This window comes from Epargyreus clarus, unplaced genomic scaffold (assembly GCF_041222505.1).
Source record: "Epargyreus clarus isolate Ecla_fem2 unplaced genomic scaffold, WU_Ecla_fem_2.2 ptg000005l, whole genome shotgun sequence".
Classification (NCBI taxonomy): Eukaryota; Metazoa; Arthropoda; class Insecta; order Lepidoptera; family Hesperiidae; genus Epargyreus; species Epargyreus clarus.
This window is the reverse complement of record NW_027332213.1, coordinates 15,232,089-15,249,726: the sequence shown is the minus strand read 5'-3', so window position 1 is coordinate 15,249,726 and position 17,638 is coordinate 15,232,089. Positions and strand designations below refer to the sequence as shown.

The 17,638-nt window shown below is 38.1% G+C and overlaps 2 protein-coding genes across 3 annotated transcripts in view; one reads left to right on the top strand and one right to left on the bottom strand.

The window, feature by feature from the left end:
• LOC140742406 (uncharacterized) overlaps window positions 1-7,981 on the bottom strand; it is a 39,571-nt gene extending 31,590 nt beyond the window's left edge. For both annotated transcript variants that reach the window (XM_073073335.1, XM_073073336.1), the window contains exons 1-2: window positions 6,699-7,981; window positions 4,315-4,511 (exon numbers count right to left, since the gene is read on the bottom strand). In XM_073073335.1, the coding sequence (XP_072929436.1) occupies window positions 4,315-4,511; window positions 6,699-7,519 (1,018 nt within the window). In that variant the 5' untranslated portion in view covers window positions 7,520-7,981. The remainder of the gene's footprint in view (window positions 1-4,314; window positions 4,512-6,698) is intronic.
• Window positions 7,982-8,967: 986 nt separating this feature from the next.
• On the top strand, window positions 8,968-14,221 carry LOC140757795 (uncharacterized). Its single transcript, XM_073093665.1, has 6 exons — window positions 8,968-9,096; window positions 9,519-9,709; window positions 10,829-10,936; window positions 11,843-11,881; window positions 12,447-12,555; window positions 13,461-14,221. Exons 2-6 carry the CDS (start codon window positions 9,522-9,524, stop codon window positions 13,569-13,571), a joined length of 555 nt encoding a protein of 184 aa, XP_072949766.1. The 5' UTR covers window positions 8,968-9,096; window positions 9,519-9,521; the 3' UTR covers window positions 13,572-14,221.
• The last annotated feature ends 3,417 nt before the right edge of the window (window positions 14,222-17,638 follow it).

Here is a 17,638-nt window from a genome sequence, read left to right as displayed (position 1 = left end):
TCTACCTAATAACAGTGTTAGGCGCTGCTGTGTTCCGGTTTGAAGAGTTTCGTAAGGGAGACAGACTTTTCCGAGGCGTTCCAGTCCTCAGGGGTAGCGGCGTATATGCGGCCGACCTCAGGTGGGAATATCTAATCCTATCTGGGGTTGATTACAGATGTCCATGGCGGCAGTAACCTCTTATTACCAGGTGGACTGCTAGTTTGCTACTTCTATACTATAAAAATAAGATGAAATTAAACATTATTCCTATGAGAAGCTGAAAGGATAAAAAGTTGAAGGTGGTAGAACCTTTGTGGTTCGACTCCGGCGGCACAACCGCTACACCCACTTCTGCCTCATAACAACAGGGTTAAACGCTGCTATGTTCTAGTTTGAAGGCTGTGGTAAGGGAGACATACTTATGCGAGGCGTTCCAGCTTATTCCTCAAAAGTATCGACGCATCTGCGGCCGAACTTATGTAGCAATATCTAATCCTATCTGGGGTTGATTACAGATGTCCATGGGCGGCAGTAGGCACTTACCATCAGGTGGACTGCATGCTCGTCTGCTACTCCTATATTGTGAAACCCAGACTTCAAAACGCACTATTATGGGTAATTTTATGCCAATAAATAGACGTAATATATTTGCATGGTTACTGATGACGTCATCATGTAGAGCTTGTCAAGTAATTAGTAACACACGGTGATATGTCGTCAACTCTTTGTTTCTATTTGTTTGTTGTTGTTGTTTTTTTTTCAGAATTTGGCAGATCTATCCGCGTATCTAGATATGTCTCCAACACTAATGACTAGAGTGGTAGAACTGACCGCAATGCATCATTATCAGGATTACTATGGCATTATGAAGATGGAATTGACCGTGAACGCTAAGAACCTTGACCAAATTGAATCAATCGATCGCATACCGTGACCCACTTGGCTCTCTTTTCCATTGATCGATAAGAAGTTTATTCTCGCATACTATATCTTACATATTACATACATACATCTAACATTTTACATACAGCCATCTTAAATATTATCTTTGACACTATAGAATTCCTCATCTAAGTAACATAGGGCCTTGCCTTCACCCTTGGTACCCTGGGTCAGCCCTTCAACCTATTACTGACCTACTGTTTCGGGCACGGATCTCCTCCCGAGTTAAAGGTTTAGACCATATTCTACCACGCTGGCCAAGTGCAGATTGGTAGAGATCACACATTTTTGACAAGTTTTGTAAGGATTCAGGGATTCCTCACGAAGTTTCTCTTCACCCTTTAAGCTTTTTTTTTATGTTGTTACAAACTTTTCTTTTGAATGTATATTTTAAACGACTTAAGTTTAATCAAGTGATCATTAATTTATAATAAGCACAATTTAAGAACTAAAGTTCGGGTGTGGCTCTAATCGGGGAATTCGAACTTCGGCCCGCCCGATCAAAGTCGAGTATGTAACGAGCTATCATGAACGCGTCACGAAGTATTAAAATATAGGAATAGCTCATATTTATAACCCCACAATGCAGTAACCATCGAAATATATTGGCATGTTTCTGAAAATCGGAATGGTTTACGCTAGATATGATCAAAGAGCTGCTAAACTGTAGATGTAAAGGTGGGTACAGACTGCTGTAACGTAAGCAGTGAAACAAACAAAACATACAAACAAACGCTTTCTACACTCATAGCCCCACACTAGTATTCCCTGTATCGTGGGTTCTATGGACACACACGTAGACAAATACACAAACACCCAGACCCAGAAACAGAAATCTAAATTCATCATTTAGATATCCGTCTGGCCGAGGATCAAATCCGGGACCCTCTGCGCGTCACACCGGTATAGTGACCGCTCCGCCACGCGGGTCGCCAAATGTAAGAATAGTGTTGTCGCAATGTATCCTGCAATGTAACAGAATTTCCATAGTGTAGACGCCCACGCACGAACCGTGCAAACTACGCGTGCGAACAGTACAACACGTGCGCGCCGCGATTCGCCTTTTTTCGTTTTTTTGCCGAATACTAAGGGGCGCACATAGTGTCGGCGTCAGTGTGGACGGACCGTGTGTGTCTGTACTTCGGAACGGTAGTCTTCGGTGTTCTCGACAGACTCGACTATGTTCGCCGCGTGCATGCTGGAAACAAATGTGTGAAAACAGATGGGAAACATGCTCAGTTCGTGTGCGCGCTGCGTCCACACTTATGAAATGCCGAGCCGCCTCGTATCATGGGGCAAACTGAAAATCAGAGCTGTGGGTAGGTGTTTTAACCGCTCATGGCATAATTCTGAGTTTGTTTCCTTTCGCGATTGTTGCAGTGAATATTATTTTAACAACACTAGGTAATTATAACCTTCTTTGTTTTGTTTTTTTTCATTTTGATTGTATTGTTAACGTTTGTTTTTGTGTTTGTGTCCTTATTTTTCAATGTATTTTTTTTATTTTCACCTTTGCATATTTAGTTTTAAAATTGTATTGTGTACTACAATGTATTGTCTTGAATAAATGAGATTATTATTATTATTATAAATGCCTTTGATGTTGCATGTTACGTTACATCAGTCTGTATCCAGCTCAATACCCGTTGCGTGTAGGAATGGGGTCGGGCTTACGTTACAAAATATAGTGGAATAAACTATCCACTTGTATATTTTTATGTAACAAGCAGTGAAATATTGTCGATGCTTCATTGACTTGTTGTTAATTAAATTGGGACGCTTTTTACTAAAGGGTAATGATTTTCGAGCATTTGTATGTATGGTTCACTCTGTGGAACACCCTACAGCCCAAACGGCATGACAGATTTTAACTTAAAAGATGTCGTTGAATTTGTCGAAATTGTGGCAGTAACATAGGCCATATTTTGAAGCAGTCAGATTTTTGATTTTATAATAATATTGCGATATTATAAATAAAAATATATAAATTTAAAGGTCAAATCTTGTAACTGAATTTAAAACCAGTTAATCTCAACCGATTGAGCTGAAGTTTTTCAAACATATTTGATTTGGATTACATTGCACGATAGAATTAATGACGTCATTTTAAATCTAAAAAATACCCGAATACTAGTATGGGGGATCAATTTTTTTCACTCTCCGATTGTTTTCCTCGCTTCGAATTCCTAAAATTGCAACCAAATCGAACGATTTTTAAATATTGTGATCATGAAACTAATCACAATAACATCTTAAAAAGACAGTTATTCTGAAATCCATAATACATTCTCCAATTTTATCTATTCGCGTAAATAGAATTATGTTATTGTCTCTAGCCGTAAGGCCCGCCAGCCGCCGCATCTCCCTTTCAGCAAACATTCGTAATTTTACTGTGAGTGGCATTCGTGTGCCACAAATAGCTCGGCGGATGATTCGTAATGCATCGGGAACGGATATCCTTATGCATATATTGTTAGGCAGGATTATTTTTATAGTACAAGTTGGGGCTACAAATGATTGAAGTAGTGAGTTAATTAATCTAATTTGTAAGAGTCAGATATCTGTTAAATAGGCGAAACTTGGATGCATTGATTATTAATAACGTATTATATATATACTCGTATATAGATATATTACAAACGTTTACAGTCGACATTTTCCTAATGTTGACTACTGACACTTTCCGAACGTTATTTTCCTGATGTTTTATATATGTTAGTCGATATTTAAATATTTTTTAATTTTCTTATTATTGTTTAACCTAACGATTAGGCAGACATGCTACGTGATGGAAAGTAGTCAACGCCGCCTATAGACATGTGCAACACCAGAGAAGTCGCCAATGCATCGCCGGCTTTGTATGAGAGCTCTTTTTGCACCTTTTTTGAAGAGTCACAAATCATAGAGCTCCAGGAATACCTCAAGATAAAGCTCATTCCACATCTTACACGTCCGCGGCAAGAACGTACGTGCAAACCGAACTGTGGAGGTCCACCACGAGTCCAGTTGGTGTGGATGGAACTTCATCCTTCGGCGAGTGGTGCGATGAAGGAATGGTGACGTAGCACCAGGTCAAACTCGGAACACTCACCAAAGCCGGTAGAACACACAGAGGGAGCCTATGTCCCTCCGCAAACTCAAATTCCATTCTGATTGTCGATATTTTCCTAATGTTGACACTCGATATTTAACCTAACGAACCTAACTGTCGATATTCGATAGTTTCCTAATGTTAGCTGTCGATATTTTCCTTATGTTGATTGTCGATATAATTTAAATAATTTTATATTACCTTGCTTGGTCATGTAAAATGTTCACTGTTTCGCATTACTTAAATCGGAGAACCACAATAAAAATCAAAGAGACAAAGCCAATTCATAAAACGCGCACCTGCCTCAATCCTCAGCTCTTCGCACGACGTGTTGGGTGTGAGGGAGATCGCGGAGCCCGGGGTGAGGCTGGCGGAGTCCCGTGCCTCCGCGAAGCCGGGTGTGGAGCCCGCGAGCGCCACCGCCCCGACCATGGCGCCCGCGGCTACCGCTGCCGCGCCGCCGATTGTTGCTGGTGGCCATTGTGCTTTCTCCCATCTGAGGAAAATGTTATTTTAATACACCATGATACCTTAAAGGATCTTTTTGTTTTTTAATATAGGGGTAGCGGACGAGCATGCAGTCCACCTGATGGTAAGTGGCTGCTGCCGCCCTTGGACGTCTGCTATCAATCTCAGATAGGATTGGATATTCCTACCTGAGGTCGGCCACAGATTCGCCGCTACCCCTGAGGACTAAGTTGGAACGCCTCGGAAAAGTATGTCTACCTTAACACAACCACCTGCAAAATGAAACAAAGCAGCGCTAAACACTGTTGTTATTAGGCAGAAATAAGTGTGGCGGTGGTCCCGCCGGATTCGAACCACAAAGGGTTCTACCACCTTCAAATACCATCTTAAAATAATTGGCAAAGTACGAGTCGTAATCGAACACGGTAAATTACGTACTACGAAATTTTATTTTTTGTGTTATTTTTGTACTTGTTATCATAGAAACTATAGTTATACAAGTGTTGTGAAAGTTAGCGTCTATCTATTCCAATTCACAGGATAGACAGAAAAAGCCGAAAATAGCGGTTTTTGTATGAGGGGCTTTATTTTTAACTTTCTTATTTTTAGTACTTTTTGTTATATACATTATCGTAGTACACACTCTGCCCTTATTTTACCCTTTGTATAGAAGTCGGAAAAGATGTAAAAGCTGTCCTTAAAAGGCAAGGATATACATTTTTCTAATGTTATAAATGTTCATAGATGATGGTAACCATTTTCCACCAAGCCATCACATCACATTTTGATCTAGAACAGAATCTAAATTAAACCTTTCGATGTCAGTTTTACCGGGAATCTAATCTGAATAGCTATAAATGTCAAACGAGTATTATAACCTATCATTGTGCGGCTCAGGTTGGCTTAATGCGACAATATAACTCGTCATCATAAATACTGTCCCTCGGCTGAGCAGTAGAGGAGAAAGAGAGCAGGTGAGAGGCCAAATGAGTGAGTGAGTAGGTAAATATTCTTTTAACATAATACAAAAATTTTAAATAAGAAAAAAAAAATGAAATTTTAATGAATTAGTACTCGATAAATACAGTTTCAGGTTATGTTCTGGAGAACAAAGGAGAACCCTTTTAAGTTCTAGTCGGATTTAAGCTGTACTGCGGTCTTAAAGGTATGGTAAGGACATTAGTACAGAAGTACCCAGAGATAGCATCGTGTTGACCAACCTCAAGACTAATCTTAGTTGGGGTTGATTACAGATGTCCATGGCCGGTAATCGCTACTTACCATCAGGTGGACTACATGCTTGCAACATAACTAAAGAGCATACGATAGTAATATAAATGTTATAATACAATTACAATAAATATTACAAAGTACTCCTACACACGTTTTTCAGAAAGTCTTATAAATTATTAGACAGTTATAGAGCCAAATTCCAGTGCTTTATTATTTATGCCTAATTAGCATATACCAGACAATGTTCTATTTAAATGGGTGTCAGCTGTCTTGGCTACGTTGGTGTAAAATTGATCAACTGTGACGTCATGGATCATCATCAATCCACAAATTTCCTACTGTTGAACATGGATCTCCGCTCAGGGTATCAGGGGTTTTGACCATTGTGTTGTTCAAGTGCGAATTGGTAGACTTTATATGACTTTGAGAACTTTTTAGATTTCCTTACGATGTTTTCCTTCACCATTAAAGCAACTGATAATTATGACTGAGTAAAACATCATTTCAATACGAAAATCAGAGGTGCCAGGGATTTGAATCTTGGGACTCCTGAGAGAGGATAAGTTTCAAACCACTAAGCTATTGCTGATATAATACTGATCTAATTTACCTAAAGTGTATACAAAGTATAGACACATAGCAATACGACTCCCATGAAAGGTTTAAGTTCAAACCAAATTCCAGTTATGCATGCATTAGAAATATATTTTGACTTGCTTCAACTGCCAACAAAACGTATACATCAATAGGGACAGGATTGCTAGGATATTCACAAAAGGATAATAAATAAAATGGATTATATTTTCATTTCTTAAAATTCAAGGAGTCCAGTGACCAGCAATGAGATTGTCACTATTACTACCATACTTTCATTAACCCATAAGGTAATTTAATTATTTGTTTACTTTCTAACTCTACTGACACGTCAACAAATTAAGCTGCGTTTCATCTGATGCATCTTAACTTAGAATTGTGTACTTGCCTGAAAGCTGCTTTCACTCTTGTCCACTTAGAAACCTTAGATTTCTCGACTTCCTTAGAAAATACACCATCCGACCGTCGTCTTAGTGGTGTGCCTGGAGGAGCGTCACTCTCTTCGCCTCCCGCCGACCTTGACCTTTGCTTCCTCAACAACGACCCTGCGAATCTAGAATGGGTCTTCCATTTAGACCCACTCCTCTTCATACTCCTTCCGCCAGCCATGATTGAATCGAAAATCGCTTGTCCGTACTCGCATTCCAATTCAGCATCGAATGCCTCGTTGATGAGTTCCATCTCCTTAGTATCTTCTTTCAATCTCTCATTCTCTTGGCTAATTCTTTTATGGACACTGTGGAGACGCTTCAAATGATTCACGTCTTTAAGTCTCTTAAGAAGTTGGTAGTTATGTTCTTTCAAGCTCACAAACTGGTCTAAAAGTTCTAACAGCTTCTCCAATTGGTCTAATGCTTCGACGGTATCTTTGGTACGCATCGCTAACTCTCTGCCCCGTTGCGAAAGGGGATCGTTTCGGTCTTTCAGCCTCTGGATCATCCTGTCGCATAACACTTCTGGATCTGCGGTTTCTCCTTGACTCCAGTAGTCATCAGGAGATAGCCCTGCCGTGCAGGGAGAAGAACCTTCGGCGTCAGACGGAGTTTGAGGCGATTTCACTGACAAAGACGCTGGAGGTTCACCTCTTCGCCTTTTATGCAAAGATGTCCCACTCGGTGGTAAGTCGGCTAATTCTTTTTGTTCTTTTTCCTTCTTCTCGACTACCTGGCTGACGTCAGCGACGTCACTGCTTTCTTTCTGTGACGTCATTGTTTCGCGTGTCAATCGTCGGGACTATTTATAAATGAAAATAAACGCACGTGTACCGTTCGGCGGGACGATGAGACAGTTATCAAAGGAATGCATTTTTGAACGGTATGCGAAAAATTCACACTATCCGGGACGCCATTTTGGTATTTCCTCGCAAACGATAACCGTGGTAGATATTTTTAGGAAAATAAATGCTAAGTACAATTTGAGTGAACTATTAGGTTAACGTCGTATCCATCCGCAGCATTCTGATTCTTACAAACACATTCACATTCTTTAATTACACATAATTTTCGTTTTTACACTGCTATTCGAATAGTTTGGATGTCAAGCATCATTTCACTAGATTAACTATGTTTTTTTTTAACACAAATGCACATTAGTTAAGTTGAATGTTAATATTCTTTGTATTTTCCGCCCAAGCGCACACGCAGCGCGTAAGGCGGGCGGCCGCCGATTGCCCACCGCGGATACTAACGAATATTTCCGACGACTTATTTTTAACCCTCGAGTTTCCTTGCATTTGGCACTCAAAAATAACTTCTATGTGCAAGAAAATAAAGTCCTACCTAAATTTTAGTGCATATTTGTGTTATTAGAACCTACTTTCTTAATACTTCCGAACTGCGATCCCATTAACCTATATTTTTAAATGGAAATAAATTAATGGTTTACGTTTCTCTTCTATGTTTAACTTAAGACTGCATCTATGTGTTACTAGAGAACCAACAATAAAACAAGTTGTAATAAGGAACTCATTATTTACAAATCAGCATCAAAAATCTTGAAACCCTTTGAACAGTTAGGCATTTCTCCATTAGATGTCACAAGGTATACGACGGAGATGCGAATCATAGTACTTTTTACCGTCATAATCCATTATATGATAACACGGTTAAATTAATTCAGAGAGTTTAAGTACCTACTTTATATAGCTACTTAAATCGACACCATAAAGTTGGCTACTAAATATTGTAGATGGCAATAAACAGCTTAATTATAAATATTTTATTTTCTAGGTATATGGTGATATGACACGTAAGTACTTCTTTCTTTTTTGTTTTCGAGGGGGAAACCTTCAAAAGGTACTCGACGACGTGGGAACGATGCAGGGTTATGTGGTATTTTTACCGCACTAAAACCCCCCCGGTGGCCGTCCTCAACGCATGATGGAGAACTCCGGAATCTCTGATGGAACGCAACCGGAGTCCTCCGAGCGCGATGCCCCAATCGGGGTCTTCCCTGACAATGACACGTAAGTACCTATACGATCGCGAAGCCCTAGTTCCTTATTTTAATAAAATTAGCCCAAATTATATAAAAACACACTTACTTTATTACATACATTACTTTATTATTTATTTGTATAGAAATCGATTCCAACCTTATTTTAGAATGATTCTGTCTGATAGTAAAATCCGTCATCATATATTTTTTCAAATAAAGAAGAATTATTCAAAACAAAGAAATTTTTGTGTCAATCAGTTTAGTTCATTATGAGGGGGAGAATTTGGTATATTTTTTTGTATGTTTTTTTTAATCAAAATTTTATTTAATATTTTTCAACTAACATTCGTGTAAGTTTTTCAGAGTTTCTTATATTTTAGGTATTCTTAGTAGATGGATAGAAAGAGTACATTTTTTTATATGTAGGTTTCAATTAGTATATTTCTTCAATAAACAAAATAAATATAATTATATTAACTAATACGTTCAATCCATGGAGTGGACATTTTAGTGATATTTTGGAAACATCTATCAAATAGAAAATATATTTATTTTTATAAAAAATATAATTGAAATGTCATTTTTATTTTTTAACCGCTGTTTGACTGCTTTCAAATTAGTTTTAGGTTATTTTCAGCTCAATTGCTCTGGAAATTATTCCATTCAAGATGCATAGTCGGAGTTAAGCAGTGCACTTTTTAGTTTTTTGATAATAGAAGAATGTTTCATATATTGATAAGGTAATGAGTGTGTGATTTATATTGGCACATAGGTAATGGAGGCGGGGTACAGCGGCGCGATGGGATCCGACGAGAAGGAGGCGAAGAAGGAGGAAGCAGAGGAGAGAGTTAGCGAGAAGAAGAAGCTGAATGATGACCTCGCTGTGTTCATGAGGAAGTGCAGCGAGTCGGACGTGCCGCGGTACTTCGCCAAGATGAAGAACTACGTGAAATTACAGCAAAAGTCAGTTTATTTATTTATTTACATGCGAACAGCAATATACACAATACATTATATAGTACTTAGAAGTATACTATAGTAGTATTCATAATATTAAGGCTCGTAAGAGTGCCAATTATAGGCATGAACAATGTTTATATATAAGTTTATATTTTTTTATTTGTATGGGACAAATCGAACCGTACGCAACCATTATAGTGAGTTAGATATAGTTAGAGTTAGATGTTAATACATGTGGCTATAACTCAGACAAATTTAGTGTTAGAAATAAATTCAAATTATTTTAGTATAGTACTATTTTAATTAGTTATCTTGTGTTATTATTATAATAATAAGTTTCCTTTTTATAGTCACTGGCTGGTACGAATTTATGAGTAAGCATAAAAAAGAAAAAACGCGTCTTGACGTTTGAGTTCTATTTTGCGCGGGAATAATAAAAGTTGTAAATCGATTCAAGAAATAGTTTAACGCTTTCACAATATTCAAAAATGTTTAACCCGCTTCATACTGACATCATATCTGCTTGATTTCTTTACAGACTTCTCAAATAAGACGTTATTGAAAATATTGAGATAGAAACTACCATGCAGGCCATCTGGTGGTGGCAGCTACCATTTATGGGCATTTGTAATCCAAATAATCCAAATAAGATTAAGAGTTCTACCTGATATAGGCCACAGATGCATTGCTAACTCGCTTCATCTGCTACATCGTACTATTTAACCGGGGCGGCAACTTTATCGCGCAAAATTGCGGTCTCGTAAGTTTTGACAAGCTATTCCGCGTCTACGGTGGAATGGGTCGAGTGAACAAAATATAAGTACGTTCATACACATTATATGTAACAATATGCTTTTGTTTTGTCTGAGGAGCAGACTAGCATGCAGTCCACCTGATGGTAAGTGGTTACTGCCGCCCATATCTGTAATCAACCCCAGACAGGATTAGATATTTCCACCTGAAGTCGGCCAAAGATAAACCTGCCTATACCTCTGAGAATTCAGCTGGAACGCCTTGGAAAGGTATGTCTCCCTTACCACAAAAGATATTATCATAGTTTTGTCTTTCCATTATAGCTTAGCAAAGTTGCAATTTTGAAATATTGCTATTTATTTCTTACAGACGCAAGCGTGCCGATGCTGCGCGGAAGCGTTCTGAGCACGGGCCGGGTGGAAGGGAGGCGAGGAAGAAAGCGGAAATCGAACAAAAAGAGAAACCGTCGGACAGCTGGTATGTATGCTATGTGATATAATTGCTTGGAAACCCTCGCTGCATACAGGCCTGTGTTCTTTTGTGTATCAAACAGGCGCGATCTTGCATAAGATTTTTTGGACACGGGGGAAATTTGGTTAAATTGGACCATTTTTTTAACACGTTGTAAATTTACATTTTAGTATTTATTGTAAAGTCCGGCATACCCTCTCCGCTACCCTGACCAAGTAAGAGTCGGATTCGATGGTTTGGGGGTGGGGGGTTGGTGGTCGTGATATCTATGACCCCCCACCCTAGGACCGCGCCTGGTATCAAACTGAAATATTAGAATTTTATTTTTACTCTTTTATGTACCGTTATATGCAAGAGCACAAGCGAAATAGAGTTGTGGGGAAGATTTTAGTCGTAATTACCGTATCTATTCGTCGTACCATCAATCTCTAAGCGTGGCTGAAATTTTTCTTCTTGATGTCCGAGCCATTACCATTAACGAGTGTCATAAGTAATCCAATTTTGTCTATCAAAACATATGATAGATATTTAAAGGTGGTAGAACCCTTTGTGGTTCGACTCCGGCGGCACCACCGCCACACCTATTTCTGTCTCATAACAGCAGTGTTAGGCGCTGCTGTGTTCTGTTTGGAACGGTGTGGTAAAGGAGACATACTTTTCCGAGGCGTTCCAGCTTAGTCCTCAGGGGTAGCGGCGCATCTGTTGCCGACCTCAGGTAGGAATATTTAATCATATCTGGGGTTCATTACAGATGTCCATGGGCGGCAGTAGCCACTTACCATCAGGTGGACTGCATGCCCATCTGCTACTACTATATTATAAAAAAAGGTTATAATCGTTAAGCTTAAAATAAATACTTTAACATGGCAGTTGTTATAATACATTTAAATAATGTTTATTTTTTTGCTTTAGCGTTCGCCAAGGCGGAGAAGAGGACCATCAAAACCGAAGGTTAATTTCAATTAAAAGTCTAACTTTAATAACATTATCATTATACGTTAGTGATACTTTAGTATAACCTAAGCCCCTTCCACATTGAAAGGTGATCCGTACCCAGCTGTGGGGTAGTTATGGTTAACGATAAAGAACACTCATCAAAATCCCTTAGGTTCTAAAATAACCTAAATATGAATGTATAATTATGAGTTCTACACTAAAGAAATTTAATATCATAAATATTTTAATATTTCATCATATATCATCGCGATGATACTACTAGTAGTAAACACCAATACAATTTTTAAGCTAAAAACATTATTTACAGACTTTAAATATATACTAAAAAGAAAAACAAAAATATAAAAACAAAAACACTACCATAAAAATTTTGTAAAAAAATATTTAAATTGTTATTATGAGTTATATTTTAGGTACCGACAATTTTGTGAAGTTTTGTAGTCTATGCTATGTCTAATGCTTGGCCCGCGTGGTGTACTAAGGCCTAAGCTCTGATACAAGAAGACTCGTATCCAGCAGTGGTCCAATAATGGATTGATGTTACGGTGTTTGGTTCCAGACGAGGCCCAGGCGAGAAGGCCCCTGGACACGGCTCTGGATCGGTGTCGGGCCATCGATCTCAGGAACCTGTGGATCGATGTTGCTGCCGCAGGAGGCGGTCGAGACGTGTGAGTCTTATTAGTAGCGAATAGGTAGTGGATGATGTGACTGTCAAAACTTATATCAAGGTCTGCGAGTATCAGTGATAGCCTAGTGGTTAAGAAACTCGGCCTCTCGATAGAGGGGTCCGAAGTTCAAATCCCAGGCACCTCTGATTTTTCAAAGTTATGTGCGTATTAGAAATTAATTATTACTTGCTAAACGGTGAAGGAAAACATCGTGAGGAAACCTGCATACCTGAGAGATTTATAAAAAAAAATCTCAAAGGTATGTGAATTTTACCAATTCGCACTTGGCCAGCGCGGTGGACTATGGCCTAATCCTTCTCATTATGAGAGGAGACCCGTGCCCAGCAGTGGGACGTTAAAGGGTTCATGATGAGTATTTAGTAGCTTGTCTATGCTGACGCGTTAATAACAGAGTATTGCCAGATTTTTCGAATACATTTTGAGTAGCTTAAGCGACAACATGTAGTTTTAGCAACTATCACTCAAGCGACATTTTTATTATAATCATTATTTATTAGCATTAAAATTAGTTCTAAAGATCTTCCAAGTATCATGTAACCAGTACGGTTAAGTATTTAGTTATACTTAATAAACATAAACTCTTTCTACACTCACAGGCTCACACTATCCCCTGTATCGTTGGTGCCATAAACACACACAGACAAATACACAAACACCCAGACCCAGAAACAAAAACCTAAATTCATGATTTAGATTTCTGTCTGGCTGGGGATCGAACCCTCTGTGCGTCAGACCGGTGTGGTGACAGCTCCGCCACGCGGGTTGTCAAAGTTAATGGTCTCATTGTCATATTTAATTTACAAACATTACTAGTACTATTTTTATTCATATCTTCTAATTTAATGTATCAATTAGTTCCTAAATAATTTATTATGTATCTATAGCGCCGGAGTTGCCGTCGTCGCCGTCGCCGCCGCAGTTGCCGCAGACGTCGCCGCCGCAGTCGTTGCCGCCGCCGCCGTCGCCGCAGCTGCCGCCGACGCCGCAGACGTTAACCCTGTGTTGTCAGGTCCACTGTGACAAGAACCCTCAAAATGGCACTTCGCCATTTTGGCACTGCTTTCTGATGGAAATTGACTCCAAATTGTAACGTCTATGGATTTTCAAGGAAATTTTCTTATCCAGTGATTGTCGTATCCGTTTCTCTAATAAAGTTATGGATATGACTATCTAGGGTTATTGAGGGATCCCAATTTGATTATTATTGTAATTGTCATTGTAACGCGTCCTGTAAATTGTAAGTGTGAGACGTCGCCCTTATTGGCTGCGATGGTACGAGGAAACGATGCGATTTCGTCGTGCGACGATATTAAACACTTTTAATATTTGCCTACCAATAAAAAGGGATGGATTATTATTAATAATTATGCGTAACGGCGTATATAATCGAAGGTTTTTTATATAAGCTTTTATTTTTTCTTTTTTTGAGTGTCCGGATTGGTCATGATTTGTCGTGCGAGCAGCTGAACATAGAACCTGCAGGGTTAGGTTCGACATTTCTATAGAGACCTCAAGACCTCTTCAACTCAGTTCGGACTGATGTATCAGACATAACATACTTTGTTAATTATTATAAGATCTTTTTAAATAACACCTTACATTATTTGTATTTGTTTTCTTGGAAATAAATAAATTTGATTTGTCATTTTTGCTTTTTATTAATATTTTTGTATTTAAGATAGTAAGGTTCTGTTTATAGGTTATGTTTAACCGTATTAAATAACACTGTTCCGGAGTAACTTATGCTGTGTCTACTATAACATGCTCTCAATATTTATACATATATTTATACATTTATCATTTTTTTATTTTGTGACGTCACAATAAGGCCTACGCACGACCAGACACCCGAAACCTTTAACCCCAATACGGAAGCTTAACGAGTTATATCCACCATATGTGTAGTCATATGACTTATGTATGTAATTTGTGTTATTATAGTAAGTTGGTATATTGGTTATAATATAGCACAGGTTCGCAATATATTGGTCAGACCAACATGTTGATGGTAATTATTAGACCTGCCAGTCGGCGAATACCAGGACTGTCAGGCCAACTTAATGCGAAAAGGCCCATAGATTATTCCCCACAAAAAGACCCATAGATAAAAGATGAAGACTCTGTATCTATGATGATGTCAGTTATGTACTTAAAATCACGTTTATTTCATATTGCAGTTAAATTTCAAAAGTTATTCTGATGTAATGATAAATACCTAATTGAATCGTTCTACTTCAAAATGCTTCACAAATATCTTGGTCTAAATAAGCTAACAATAGGGTTCCTAACATTAATATGTATGTTATTCGTTTACCAGTATTTGAAAGTAGTTCACTTACGAAACGCATTATTTATACAAGACGAAAACAATGAAGTGGTTGAATATGAGAATTCGGAGTTTAATTCTTTTGAGATCAAAAGTAATTCAAGGCGTATTATTGAAATAAAACGAATTATAAAGCGACGAAATGATAACCAAGTGGTGAAAAATATGTATCGCGAAGCAGTCGTTAAAAAAAGTACTACAGTTATTGTTATAGAAGTGCGATCAAACACTTTCTACTTGGAGAGCCTTATTGAATCCCTTAAACACGTAGTAGGTATCGCGAAGTCTCTGCTGATATTTTCCCATGAAATCTACGACGAAGATATCAACGAAATAGTAAGAAACATTACTTTTGCACGGTACATACAAATATATTTTCCATTCAGTGTTCAGACGCATCCAAAAGTATTCCCAGGTGCAGATTCCAAATATTGTGTATACGATTTCAATTGTGTACATAATGATGGACGAAGGAATGCCATAGCAGCACAAAATAAACACCACTGGTGGTGGAGAACTAGTTTTGTCTTCGATCATCTAAAAGTGACCAAGGACTTCAACGGAACTGTTGTATTTTTGGAAGAAGATCAATGCGTTGCTGAAGACTTCATCTACATACTGAAGTTATTAGAAATGTTACTTCCAAGTAATTGTCCACACTGTGAAATTTTTAGCTTCGGCGCTTCTAATCCTAACATTTCTCAGTATCATATAGTAGATGCTACAGTTGTGGTCCAACCCTTAGGTTCAACAAAAGAATTGATGGGCATAGCGTTCAATAGAAGCGTTTGGAATACAATGAAAGGTATAGGAGGTCATTTTTGCAATTATAATGACGCTAATTGGACTCGTTCCTTAATGTATGCTGCTAGCAAGCTACCAGACGGCCAGTATCATATGTTATCTATCGAAGGGCCCAGAGTATTCCGTATATCACGATGTCCCAATGAAGAGGATGAGTGTGGGGATTTAGATAAAATTGAAGCTGTGCAATCTTTTATGAGAAAGATAAAGCGCGGCCTTTTTCCCAGAAGGGTGTCGATAATAATGGATAATAGATATGTGAACGTAAGCGGAGGTCACGGAGGCTGGGGTGATGCAAGAGATCGCGAACTTTGCATGTATTTTACAAGAAAACCCAGATTTGAATGATAAATATACTTTAATGTCGCCATAGCGTGTTTTTTTATACAAATAATATTTATTCTCACACAATAGAGTAAATAAATATCATAATTCTATATAGATACTAGTGGTGCCCGCGGTTTCGCCCGTATTTTAAATAAATAATATGACATACATAAAACTTAAAATTTGTATCTGCATTGGAATGACAGTCGTGTCATCTGTCGAAAATTGGTCTTACCAACTCCCAAACCCTCGTGGGTTCTTGGACAATAACTTTGTTAAAGATTATCACTTGATCAAATGCATAGTTTCCGATTCTATAACTACTTACGAATTAAAAATTATTTAAAAAAACCTTTTCCCACGGACTAAATTGTGAATCTAAACCATTCTCAAGTCCCCTTGAACACACAACAAATTTAATCAAAATCAGTCCAGTCGTTTAGGAGGAGTTCAGTGACATACACACGCACATAAGAAATATCTATATATATAAAAGAAAGTCGTGTTAGTTACTCCACTTATAACTCAAGAACGGCTGAACCGATTTGGCTGAAAATTGGTGGAGAGGTAGCTTAGAACCAGGAGACGGACATAGGATACTTTTTATCCCGTTCGACCGCGTTTCCTTGAAGTCATTTTATAACTCAAGAACGGTTGAACCGATTTAGCTGAAAATTGGTAAAGAGGTAGATTAGAACCAGGAAACGGACATAGGATACTTTTTATTCCGTTCGACCGTGTTTCCGTGAAGTCATTTTATAACTCAAGAACGGCTGAACCAATTTGATGGTTTAATAATAAAAAGTATCCTATGTCCGTCTCCTGGTTCTAAGCTACCTCTCCACCAATTTTCAGCCAAATCGGTTCAGCCGTTCTTGAGTTATAAGTGGAGTAACTAACACGACTTTCTTTTATATATGATGACTAACCAATGAAAATTAAACTAGATGATTAGACTAGATGACCCGGTGAACTTCGTACCACCTAATTATGAGTGACTATCTGTACCTCGTGGTTTCACTCGTGTAATTTATGTATTATGTCCATAAACTACTGGTAAATATTAGGAAATGGCCACAGGAGAACAGGAAAATAAAAAATACAATTAAGTAAAATTCACTCTACCTCTCTGCACTCTGTTATTTTTTTACCGACTTCAAAAAGGAGGTGGTTATCAATTCGGCCGGTATCTTTTTTTATGTATGTACACGAATTACTCCGCCGTTAGTGAACCGATTTTAATAATTCTTTTTTTATTGTGTTATTTTTTATTGTAGGTTCTAATGAAATTACAAAGTCAGTTCATCATTGACTATTTAAGGGTCTGATAATGTGGCTTGGAGACAAAATATGTAACTCCTCAACCGATGGGGATATTTGAGTTGTGTTTGAAGATATTTAGTGTAAGTTCTAACGAAATTGCAAAGTCACTTCATCATTGACTATTTAAGGGTCTGATAATGTGGCTCGGAGACAAAATATGTAACTCCTCAACCGATGGGAATAATTGAGTCGTGTTTGAAGATATTTGGTGTAGGAGGTTCTAATGAAATTGCAAATCATTGACTATTTAGTTAGGTTAGGTTGGAACACATAAGACAATAT